Here is a 13,060-nt window from a genome sequence, read left to right on the forward strand (position 1 = left end):
CCTGCACATCCCCCCTGAGGCCGCTCGCCCTTCGGAGCACGGGGTTCTTATGCTGTGAGAACGGGTCTGACTGCAGTGTCCCCGGGAGCCTCTGGGGCTTTGACTCGGCTTTGCACCGAGCATCAGGCCGCTCTGCTGCTGGACCCACCGCGGTCGGGAGGTCGGCCACGGGGAAGACCGTGCAGTGGGCCGCCGCACGCTCCGGCCGGGGGAGCCTGTGCCGCTGCTGCCAGGAGGGGCTCAGCCAGGGCTCCGAGGGGGGGGTCGACGCCCAGGAGGCCCCAGGGGGGGGGGTCAGTGAGGCTTGGTGCTCCTGCCGAGTAGCCGCAGCCTCCCTCCCCCTCCTCACACCCTCGGATACGCTGCAGAGCGGCTTATTCTACGACGCGAGACAGTCTCTGAACAGGCTGGACCTCACGTCCGCTCACACGTGCGGCAGAGCCCACACGGAACCTCGGCTTGTGCCGCGGCAGCTCTCTGTGCGCTGGGCGGTGAGAGGAGAAAGACCCGGTGGCTGCGGCCTCAGGGGTCAGGCTGGCCCCCTATCGCTCTGCTGGGCTCCCCGGGCTGGGACCCTCCTGGTGTCCGCCCCGCAGCGGAGTGGGGCCGAGGCCGCAGGCGCTGCCTCCGGCCCAGCCTTACACGCCTCCCCGGGCCCAAGGTGAGCTGGAGGCGCTTTCCAGGCACAATCACTAATGCGTCTCCTGCCCGGGCCCTGAGCAGCCGTCCTGGCCGCAGACAGCGCTCAGGTGACGGGTGCTGCCGGCCTCCAGCCGAGCACCCACCAGGCACGCTTCCCGGGTGCCCCGCGCACATGCCCACAGCCGGCCCCACAGCGGGAAGCACGCGGGGTGTTCTCAGGCCTGTCCCTCCGCGCGCCCTCATTAACCTGTCGCAGAGGCAGAAACGGGCACCGGAGGAGACCCAGGGCTGTCACTTGTGGGCCTCGGGTCTCTTAATGTCTTGTCAGCTGCAGCTGAAAACCTGGCTTAGCCGCTATTTTTAATCAGCCTGGACATAAAAATAGCCGAGCCCATCAGGCAGTGACGCAGGCCCTTCTCACCCCTGCGGGAGCGGGGCCTGCTGTGCGGGGCAGGTGCGGGGCCAGGAGCACGCGATGCCCAGCACTGCAGCCCCGCCTGCAGCAGACGTGCCTCCAGGGCAGGGCTTCCTGCCCGCCGACCCCCGGCCGTCCCCTGCGGTTCCCACGCTTGGGCGGCCTCCCTGCCGCCTGTCAGCCCAGCACGGCCTCTGGGTCCCTCAGGCTGGACTCCCAGCCTGTGGAAGCCTCGACCCGACCCTCGAAGAGGCCTTCCCTGGCCCTTGCCGCCTGCGGGGCGTGTCCCCTTCCTTTACGCCCAGCACAGGCTCTGTCCCTTACTGCCTGCGTCTTCCCTCCCCGTCTGTGGAGGCTGGTACACTTGTGCGCACCCAGTGGGCTCCAGAACCACCTGGGGACTCGGTCTTGGGGAAAAGGTTCTGAAAGAGTCCATTCCAAGTGGGCTAGAAAAATCTAACTGAGGAAACGTGAATCCCTAGCCCACCCGCCTGTGCATACAGTCAGAACAGGCTGCTCTCAGCGCAGCCCTTCCCTCAGGGCCATGAGTTCAGGGCCAGCAGAGAGCACCCCTGATGCCCCCGCCCCTGCTCTTGGCCTTGTGCACCTCCAGTATCTGCTCTACAGTCCTCGTGCAGGGCTTGCGCTGGGGGGAAAACGAGGAGCAAATGGCTATTACAGATGGCACCCCAGGATCACAAGGGCACAACTTCTCCTTGAAATGGAGCCCACGGGTGGGGGTTGCAGGATAGAAAAAGCAGTGGACAACCACGGCTCCAGACTCTTCTCCCCACCGGGCTGGGCTGAAAGCTTCCCTGCCACCCGTTCTTGTGTCCCAGTCAGTGAGCCTGTGGAGTAATTACTGCTGGGGGAGGAGTGGATGGGGGAGGAGGGCCAGCTCCCTCCCCAGGGAAAGGAGGGAAAGCAGGGACCAAGCCCGTAAGACACAAGTAACTATCACTTATGTATTAGAAATACTTTAAAAGTTTCAATTACAGGTGACCTACAATATGTGTTGTAGGTGGTAGAACAGTGGTTCCCAACCTTCTGGCCCTTTAAATACAGTTCCTCATGTTGTGACCCAACCATAAAATTCTTTTCGTTGCTACTTCCTAACTGTAATGTTGCTACTGTTATGAATCGTAATGTAAATATCTGATATGCAGGATGGTCTTAGGCGACCCCTGTGAAAGGGTCGTTCGACCGCCAAAGGGGTCGCGACCCACAGGTTGAGAACCGCTGGTGTAGAACATAGTGATTAGACATTTACATAACTTACAAAGTGGTCCTTTTGTATGTCTAGTGCCCATCTGGCACTATACATAGTTATTAAATATATTACTGACTATATTCCTTCTGCTGTACTTGACATCCCCGTGACTGTCTTTATAATTGGCAAGAGGTATGTGCCCACTTGTATTTCTTAATTCCTTCGCCTTTTTCACCCCTCCCCCCTCCGATCCCGCAACCATCAAGTTGTTCTCTGTATGTATGAGTTTGTGGTTTAGTTTGTTTTTTAGATCCCACATATAAATGACATCATACAATTTTTGTTCTTCTCTTATATTTCACTCGGCATAATTCCCTTTAGGTCCGTCCATGTTGTTGCGATGGCCAGATTTCATTCTTTCCTCTTTACTGCTGAGTGGCAGTTTATTGCATATTTGTACCATGTCTTCTTCACCCACTCGTCTACTGGTGGACACCTAGGTTGTGTCCATACCTTGGCTATTGTAAATAATGCTGCAGTGAACATAGGGGTGCAGATACCTTTTTAAATTTATCTTTAGATAAATACTCAGAAGTGGAATGCTGAGTCATGTGGTAGTTCTGTAACTTTTTAAGAAACCTCCATCCTGTCTTCTATGGCTGCACCAATTTACAGTCACTGAGGATAGCCATTCTAACAGGTGCGAGGTGTTATCTCATTGTGGTTTTAATTTGCATTTCTCTGATGATTAGTGTTGAGATCTTGGCCATCTGTATGTCCTCTTGGGAGAAATGTCTATTGGGGTCCTCTGCCCATTTTTTAAAAAATTAATCCTCACCCAAGGATATTTTTTTTCCATTGTTTTTTTTTTTTAGAGAGTGAAAAAGAGAAAGGGAGGGCGGGAGGAAGTATTGGGGAGAGGAAGGGAGAGAAAGAAACACTGACATGAGGGAGACAAGTCGAGTGGTTGCCTCCCACAGGCACCAGGGAACAATCCTGCAATCCAGGTGCATGCCCTTGGCCGGAAATCGAACCCTTGGACCTTTGATCTATAAGCCAGTACCAGGCTGTTTTGATTACAGTGGCTTTGTAGTATAACTTGATAACCAGTATTGTGATTCCTCCAACTTTGTTCTCCTTTCTCAAGATTGATTTGGCTATTTGAAGTTTTTTATGGTTCTACAAAAATGTTAGGATTATTTTAGTTCTGTGAAAAATGCCATTTGTATTTTCATAGGGACTGCAATGAATCTGTAGATTGCTTTGGGTAGTATGGGCATTTTAATGATGTTAATTCTTATCTATGAGCATGATATATGTTCCCATTTATTTGTATCTTCTTTAATTTCTTTCTTCAGTGTCTTTTTTAAAAAAAAATATATTTTTTATTGATTTTTTACAGAGAGGAAGGGAGAGGGATAGAGAGTTAGAAACATCGATCAGCTCCCTCCTGCACACTCCCCACTGGGTATGTGCCCACAACCAAGGTACATGCCCTTGACCGGAAATGAACCTGGGACCCTTGAGTCCGCAGGCCGACGCTCTATCCATTGAGCCAAACCGGTTAGGGCTTTCTTCAGTGTCTTATAGTTTTCTGAGTACAGGTCTTTTTACCTGCTTGGTTAAATTTATTCCTAGATATTTATTCTTTTGTATGCAATTATAAATAGAATTATTTTTTTAAAATTACTCTTTCTGGTAGTTTGTTATTGGTATATAACTTGCAACCAATTTCTGAATATGAATTTTGTACCTGCTATCACTTTATTGAATTCATTTATTAGTTCTAATAGTTTTTTGTGTGTATAGGTTCTGTATCTGGTGTGTCATCTGCAAACAACAGTTTTGGATGCCTTTTATGTCTCTTTCTTATCTGATGGTTGTAGCTAGGACTTCCAATGATATGTTGAATAAAACTGGTGAGAGTGGACATCCTTGTCTTGTTCTTGATCTTAAAGAGAAAACTTACAGCTTTTCACCACTGAGTATGTTAGCTGTGGGTTTGTCATATATGGCCTTCATTATGTTGAGGTATGTTTCCTCTGTCCCCAATTTGCTGAAAGTATTTATCATAAATAGATATTGGATTTTGACAAATGGCTTTTCTGCTTCTATAGATACGATCATTGATTTTTATCCTTCATTTTGTTTAGGTGGTGTATCACATTAATTGATTTGTGGATTTTGAACCAGCCTTGAGTCTCAAGAATAAATCCCACTTGATCATAGTGTCTGACCTTTCAATGTATTGCTGGATCTGGTTTGCTAATATTTTGTTGACGATTTTAGTACAGTGGTTCTCAACCTTGGCTGCACATTAGAATCACCTGGGAATCTTTTTAAAATCCTGATTTCTGGGCCCCACCCTCTGGAAATTCTGTTTCTTTGTTATGGGGTGTGGCCACAACATTAGAAACAAAGAAACAATTTCTGGAGGATGAGGCCCAGAAATCAGGATTTTAAAAAGATTCCCAGGCAATTCTAATGTGCAGCCAAGGTTGAGAACCACTATTTTAGTATCTATGTTTATCAGGGACATTGGTATATAATTTTCCTCCCTCCCCTCTGTCCGTTTTGTCTGGTTTTAGTATCAGGGTAATGCTGGCCTCATAAAATGAGCTTGGGAGCCTTCTCTTCTCTTGAATTTCTTGGGATAGTTTGAGAAGGACAGGTGTTAGTTCTTCTTTGAATGTTTGGTTCACCTGTGAAGCCATTGGTCCAGGGCTTGTTTTGGGGGAGTTTTCTAATTACTGATTCTATTTCATTCATAGTAATCAGTCTGTTCAGATTTTCTGTTTCTTCTTGATTCATTCTTGGAAGATTGTATGTTTCTAGGAATTTATCCATTTCTTCCAGGTTGTCCAATTTGTTGACATATAATTGTTCATAATATTTCCTTATAATCCTTTGTTATTTCTGTGGTATCTCTTGCCACTTCTCTTTCATTTCTGATTTTATTTACTTGGATGCTCTCCTCTTTTATCTTAAAGTCTGGCTAAAAGTTTATCAATTTTGTTTATAATTTTAAAGAACTAGATCTTGGCTCTAGCTGGTTTGGCTCAGTGGATAGAGTGTTGGCCTGTGGACCAAAGGGTCCCGGGTTCAATTCCGGTCAAGGGGCATGTACCTTAGTTGCAGGCTCCTCCCTGGCATAGGCCCTGGTGGGGGCTTGTGAAGGAGGCAACCAATCAATGTGTTTCTCTCACATCATGTTTCTCTCTGTCTTTCCTTCTCTCTTCCACTTTCCCTAAAAATCAATGGAAAAATATCCTCAGGTGAGGATTAACAAAAAAAGAAAAAAAAAAGAACCAGATCTTGGTTTTATTGATTTTTTTCTATTCATTTTTAGACTCAATTTTGAATTTTGTTGATGTATACTCTGATCTTTATTATTTCCTCCCTTCTGTTCCCTTTGTGTTTTGTTTGTTCTTTTTCTAGTTCTTTTAGGCATACGGTTAGATTCTTAAATTTATTGAGACTTGTTTTGGGGCCTAACATGTGGTCTATCTTGGAAAATGTTCCATGTGCCCTTGAAAACAATGTATATTTTGCTATTTTTGGGTGAAATGTCCTAAAAATATCAATTAAGTCCATCTGGTTTAAAGTGTCATTTAAGTCCACTGTTTCCTTGTTGATTTTCTGTCTGAAGGAACTATCCATTGATATCAGTGGTGTGTTAAAGTCCTCTACTATAACTATATTACTGATAATCTCTCCCTTTATGTGCATCAAAATTTGCTGTATATATTTAGGTGCTCCTGTGTAGATGTTTTTGAGAGTTATAGCCTCTTGTTGGATTGGTCCCTTTATCATTATGAAATGCCCTTCTTTGCTTCTTGTTATAGCCTTTGTTTGAAGTCTTATAGCCCTTGTTAAAAGTCTTATTTTATGTGATATAAGTATTGCTACCCTAGCTATTTTTATTTCCATTTTCATGAAATGTCTTTTTCTACCCCTTTATGTCTGTGTGTGGCTTTTAATCTGAGGTGGGTCTCTTGTAGGCAGCTTCTATATGGGTCTTTTTATTTTATTTATTTTAGTTAAACTTATTTATTTAACAAAATCTTTATTGTTGAAAGTATTACATATGTCCCCTTCCCCCCGCGCCCCCTATCCAGCCCACCTCTGCCCCCCACCCCAGACTCTCACCACCCCACTGTCTATGTCCAGGGGTTATGCATGACATATTGGTCTTTTTATTTTTTAAAAATATGTTTTTATTGATTTCAGAGAGGAGAGTAGAGGGAGAGAATCATTGATCAGCTGCCTCCAGCACGCCCCCCACTAGGGACTGAGCCCGAAACCAGGGCATGTGCCCTTGACCAGAATTGAACCCAGGACCCTTCAGTCTGCAGGCTGACACTCTATCCACTGAGCCAAACCAGCTAGGGCTATATGGGTCTTTAAAAAAAAATCCATTTAGTCACCCTGTGTCTTTGGTTGGAACAATACATTTACACTTAAAGTAATTACTGATAGTTATAGAATTATTGACATTTTATTCATTGTGTTTGTAATTCCTCCCTGTTCCTTTTTTATTCTCTTGCACTCTTGTATAGTGATGACTTTCTAGTGTTGTGTTTAGATTCTTTTTATTTCTTGTATATCTCTTGTAGATTTTTGGTTTGTGGTTACCATGTTCTTCATATATACCACACTATGTTTATAGCAGTCTATTTTAAGTTAATGGTCACTTAACTTGGGACACATTTTAAAATCACTACTTTATACTCACCCTCTCCACATTTTTTGTCATTACTTTTAAAAACTTTTTTTTGAGAATGTTTGTATATATCCCTTAATTTATTGTTGTAATCACACACGATCTTACTTTTATCTTTTAATTTTTGTACTAGCGTTATAGTTGGTTGATCCATTGCTTTTACTAAATGTTTGCCTTTACCGAGTGAGAATCTTTTTCTTTCCTATTTTGTTTCTTTAATCCTTACCCGAGGATATTTTTTCCAATGATTTCCAGAGAGATTGAGTGGGAGAGAGGGCGGAGGGGAGGGAGGGAGAGGAACATTGATGTGAGAGACACACATCAATCGGTTGCCTCCTGCATGCACCCAGACTGGGGCTGGGAAACCAGCAACCGAGGTCCGTGCCCTTGACCAGGAATTGAACCTGAGGCCCTTTTGTCCATGGGCCAATGCTCTACCCACTGAGTCAAACCGGCCAGGATTCTGGGCTTGGAGGCGGCTATGCTATGAACTGAGGCCAAATGCCAGTTGTGTTGGGCTGCATTTATAACAACAGTGAGGGCAGGAAGAACCAGCCTTCTGCTGGTCTAAAGAGCCGGACGAAGCAACTCCGGTTAGTGTGGTCCACACACTGCCCTCGGCAGACAACACGGACAGCGTGGTGGGTGGAGTTTGGTGGTTCCTCACTGAGTTACATGTAGAATTAGCACCCCAGCAATTCCACTCCTGGACACATGCCCCAAAGAAGTGAAAACAGGTCTTCAAACAGAAACGTGTACAGGAGTGTTTATAGCAGCATCATTTGCAATAAACAAAAAGTAGAAACAGTCCAAACGTCTATCAACTGATGAGTGGATAAGCAAAATGTGGTGCACCCATTTAATGAAATATTATTCAGCCGTACAAAGAAATGAAGCACTTTCAACAATAAAGATTAAAAAAAAGAAAGAAATGAAGCACTGGTACTTGCTACATGGGTGAACCTTGAAAACATTATGTGATGCCCTAGCTGGTTTGGCTCAGTGGATAAAGCGTCGGCCTGTGGACTGAAGGGTCCCGGGTTCGATTCCGGTCAAGGGCACATGCCCAGATTGTGGGCTCAATTCCCCAATAGGGGGCGTGCAGGAGGCAGCTGATCAATGATTCTCTCTCATCATTGATGTTTCCATCTCTCTCTCCCTCTCCCTTCCTCTCTGAAATCAATAAAAATATATTAAAAAACATTATGCGACATTAAAGGAGTCAGACACAACAAGGCATGTATTACGTAATTCCACTGATATGAAATGCCCAGAACAGGCACCTCTATGGAGAGAAACAGTACAGCAGCTGGGATGTGGAGGAACTAGCAAGGTGTATGGGTTCCCTTAGGGGTGATGGAATATTCCAGAACGAGACAGAGGTGATGGTTGCACAACAGTATGCATGCACGAAACGTGACCGTATGTTTTGTGTATTTTAAAAAGTAGATGGATCATAACGGAGAAATAAGAAGTTGCCCTCAAACCGCGTTTTCTTTGCCCATCTCAAGTTCAACCCGCAAGGTTTTGACACCAGCAAGGGTTGCTCTGCCGAGTGAGGGGAGCGAAGGGTTTGAGTGGCAGCAGGCCCAGCAGCGGACAGTGCAGGTCAGGGACGCCCCTGCCTGGAAACTTTGGAGCCGAGCACCTTCCTTAGGCTCTAGAGCAGCGGTTCTCAACCTGTGGGTCATGACCCCTTTGGGGGTCGAATGACCCTTTCACAGGGGTCGCCTAAGACCATCAGAAAACACATATATAATTACATATTGTTTTTGTGATTAATCACTATGCTTTAATTATGTTCAATGTGTAACAATGAAAATACATCCTGCATGTCAGATATTTACATTACGATTCATAACAGTAGCAAAATTACAGTTATGAAGTCGCAACGAAAATAATTTTATGGTTGGGGGTCACCACAACATGAGGAACTGTATTAAAGGGTCGCGGCATTAGGAAGGTTGAGAACCACTGCTCTAAAGGAAAGAAAGGAGACTTCACAGAGGAGGCAGGGTGTCTCTCTGATGGTGCGCCAGGCCAGACGACAGCTGCGTGGAGGCCGGCAGCTGAGGGAGGGACCCCCCTCCCCCCCATCTTCTGTTACAGGATTTATTGGCTCAGCAAACTGTGGAATTCGGGGACTTTCATCTGGTTTCATCTGTTCCAAGCCATCACTGCAGGCAAATGGCCTTTATCAGATTACTTTCCCTCCTTTTTCATTTAGACGCCTGTCCTCTGCTGATCAGAGACATCCGTGGGTAAATGCACTGGAGGCAGCAATGGGAGGTCCCGCGCAGCCGTGCATTTATACGTCCTGCAGGAATGGGGGCACTCCGGTCTCTCCAGGAGCTGAATCAGCCCAGAAAATGTCCCCTGCGGCCCAGACGCCTGGTCAGCTGGGACCAGGAGACCTTCACCCACGGGCTTGCCCTCCGTAGACCAGGACTCGGGGGATGGAGTGAACACTCTCTCCTCTCCACCCTGCTGGAGCCGTGGTGGTCCTGGGTCTAACGAATACTCCTGGAAGGGAACGGAATGGGAGTGTGTGAAAGGGTCTCAGGTTCAATCCCTGGTCAAGGCACGGACCTCGGCTGCAGGTTTCCCAGCCCCAGTCTGGGTGCGTGCAGGAGGCAGCCAATTGATGTGTCTCTCTCTCATCAATGTTCCTCTCCCTCCCTCCCTCCTTCACTCACCGGGGCTGTGTTCTCTGGGGGCTGGCAAGGAGTTCCTGAATGCGAGGGTCAGGCAGTGTTTCTCCCGTGCTGGGTCACAGGATGTGGGGGGGAGGAAGCTTGCTGTGTGCAGACGCAGGCAGGCAGGCAGGCAGTACAGAGAGGCTTTTCGAAGTGATGATTAATGTGGTGGGTGTTTCAGGACAAACCTAGAGCCATGAAGACAGGCTGCAGGTGCGTGTGCTCTCAGTGGGGCCTAGCGCTCGGGTCGCAGCTGTTCCCAGCGCGTTTCATTTCCTGCGAGAGGCAAGTCCCTCTGCTCAGATCACACCGCAGCGGGCGGGTCTCCACACCCTGCTTTGGGAAACGCTGCTTCTGCTTCTGTCAGGGTCGGACGAGCCTTTTACTTCCGTCCCTTCTATAACGAGTGTAAGAGCCCTTGCAGTTTTGAGAGTGGGGGTGTCATGTCTCCCGGTCTAATGAGTCTTTCTGGGTTTGCAGTTGGTGAAGGATGTAGGGGAGAACCCATTAAAAAGTTATACACACACACACACACACACACGTATGTATATGAAGGGAGAAGGAGAGAGAGACATCAATGATGAGAGAGAATCACTGATTGGCTGCCTCCTGCACGCCCCACACTGGGGATCAAGCCCGCAACCCAGGCATGTGCCCTGACCAGGAATCCAACCGTGACCTCCTGGTTCATAGGTCGATGCTCAACCACTGAGCCATGCTGGCCGGGCGGGAAACCACTTTTATTTAGAAAATAAAACTCTCGTCACTAAACAGCTCTGGGCAGGCAGTGCATGCTGAGGCCCCGGCGCAGGCTGGCGTCTGCACTGGGCACATCCTCACTTGCCCTGGAGGCCCACCCAGCCAGCGCCCTTCCCCATGGCTCTCTCTCCCCGACCACCATCACCATTTCTCCCCAACCTGCACTCCTTTCCTTCTTTCCTATTTACCGAGCCCACACGGTGGCTGGGCCCCTCCAGAGAAAGAGGACACAACATTAGTGGGACGCAGGCCCCCAGCTCAAGGCCTTCCCGTTCTTACCGGCAGGTGGGCGAACGTTAGCGCCGTGCCACACACAGGCCACCTAGGAAGGCCACCTAAACGGGGTGGCTTCCAGAGGGAGTAACGTCCAGACTGACGCCTCCAGAGATAGGAATCCTGTAGGAGTACTTATTTTATTGATTTCAGAGAGGAAGGGAGAGAGAGAGAGAAACATCGATCATGCGAGAGGATCATTGATTGGCTGCCTCCTGCATGTCCCCTCCTGGGGATCGAGCCGGCAACCTGGGCATGTGCCCTTGACCAGAATTGAACCTGGGACCCTTTAGTCCGCAGGCCGACGCTCCATCCACTGAGCCAAACCAGCTGGGGTGCAGAGGTATTTCTGTTTCTTTTTTCCTTAATATACTGTTCTGTCACCCACGCCTGTGGTTTCAGTGACCCAGTCAGCGACCTTATCCTAGCATGAGGCCCAAGCCACCTACTGGACAAAGCCCTGCCCGTCCCTCGGACAGCTGAGTCTTCGTGTGTCCAACACTGAGCTCATCTCTTGGCCCCTTCCCCAAACGGAATTCCTCTTCCCGCCGAGTCCGTATCAGTGGGAGGGTACCATCCACCCAGTCACAGAGGCCCCTTCTCTCCCTCCAGTGCCCACACCCAGTCACCACCACCTACTGAATTCACCTTCTCAATCTCTGGCCACAGCCCAGGACCTCAGCCCCTCCCCCTGGTGACTGATGCAGCTCCTAGCCGTCTCCTCTGCCTTCTCCTCTGCCTTCGGGTGGCCCCACACCCTGCCTCAAACGTATCCTCCACATTGTCACCAGAGAGATCCTCTAAAGGCACAAAAAGAACCTGTCACTCCGCTGCCAAAATCCCGTTAGTCATTCCCCAGAGCTCTGGAGAGCCAGCCGCCCCGGCCGCCCCCGGGCTGGGCTGGGTGTCCATCTGTGGCCCTGTTCTTTCTTTATTTTTTTATGTTGTTAATTCTTACCCAAGAGACAGAGAGAGAAACATCGATGTGAGCGAGACACATCGACTGGTTGCCTCCTGCATGCAGCCCTGGGGATCGAGCCTGCAACCGAGGTATGTGCCCTTGGGCGGAATTGAACCCAGAACCCTGCAGTCTGCGGGCCGATACTCTATCTATTGAGCCAAACTGGCGAGGGCGATAATTATTTTCTTTATCAAAGAGTAGTTCACCAGGAAGACAGCTCCAGAAAATAAAAGTTAAGTCACCTGTGTGAGATTTGCAAAGACATAGTAGTCCCACCGACTCAGCCACACGGTCACCTTCTGAGTTCCAATGACCTACCGTCAACCACGAAGAAACATGACCTTGCTTGGTAAAACCAAACCTTCTCTTGTGTGGTGCTCCCTCCCATTGCTAATGAAGTTCCCAGGGAAAATGAAAACACGGGGTAGGATGACCAACATGTGGGCTGATGGAAACATTGGAAGGTTACGGAAATCCTGGAATTACATCAATGACCATGTCACCTATTTTTCTGAGGTGGGAGGGAGATGAGCAGACAGCGGCTCCATGTGAAGTTCTCAGCAGTATCCTGAGTAATGTGGACGGGCATTTCTGATGACCACGCCTCTGTTTGCTGGCTGTGGCTGGTGCTACTTAGCAGCGCCTGGCGTAGTGGAAAGGGTCTTGGATGGGGGTGGGGAGGCTGAAAATCCTCCTCCTCCCTCTATGGAGAACCTACCATGGACTGGGCACTGTGTTAAACATCTCACATGCATCATCGTGTGTAATCCTGCCCCCGGCTTTGGAGGCGCTGTCCTTATGCCCACGCGACAGGTGAGGACACAGATGCTGAGGAAGGTGGAGGGGAGCTCACAGCGGGAGAGGGTGAGGCTAGGATCTGGGCCCACAGTGTCCATCTCTTGAGCGACGTGTTGAACCTCCCATTCTATTCAGTCACTGCGTTGGGGTGCTTTTCTGGCTCTCCTGCGGGGCATCGCCTTGCAGCGTGGGAACACTTTAGTTCTCGGAGAAGAAGGCATTTGGAATCTGTGTGATGACGCTACGGTCTGGGCATTCTGACCCCTACCCCATGTCCCTGCGTGGTCATCGCTTGTCGATTTCTCTTCCTGGGTATTCGCTTCTTTACTCCTTAACCAGGAGACAACACTGCTGTCTCCAGGTCTGGCCGACCCCAGGCTGGCAGAGAACGGCCGCTTTCCTGGCGCTGGGAGGTTCTGCGCACGTTTTGACTATTTCCCCGCACATACTGGTCTCTCGATGGCCCAGCTGAAGCCCCGAGGAGGACTGCTGTTGCTCCGTGGAGGCTGCTGGTTCTGTTTCTGTCAGTCAGAGGGCACCTGCTGGGCCGGGCCGGCCTGGGGGTGGAGGCGGCTGGTGGGGC

The 13,060-nt window shown here is 48.9% G+C and overlaps 1 protein-coding gene across 1 annotated transcript in view; it reads right to left on the reverse strand.

Moving 5' to 3' along the window:
• Positions 1-1,592: 1,592 nt before the first annotated feature.
• MYO1D (myosin ID) overlaps positions 1,593-13,060 on the reverse strand; it is a 256,790-nt gene continuing 245,322 nt past the window's right edge. The window contains exon 22 of the mRNA XM_014465322.2: positions 1,593-1,905. Coding sequence (XP_014320808.2) covers positions 1,608-1,905 — 298 coding nt within the window. The 3' untranslated portion in view covers positions 1,593-1,607. The remainder of the gene's footprint in view (positions 1,906-13,060) is intronic.

This window comes from Myotis lucifugus, unplaced genomic scaffold (genome assembly GCF_000147115.1).
Source record: "Myotis lucifugus unplaced genomic scaffold, Myoluc2.0 scaffold_287, whole genome shotgun sequence".
NCBI lineage: Eukaryota > Metazoa > Chordata > Mammalia > Chiroptera > Vespertilionidae > Myotis > Myotis lucifugus.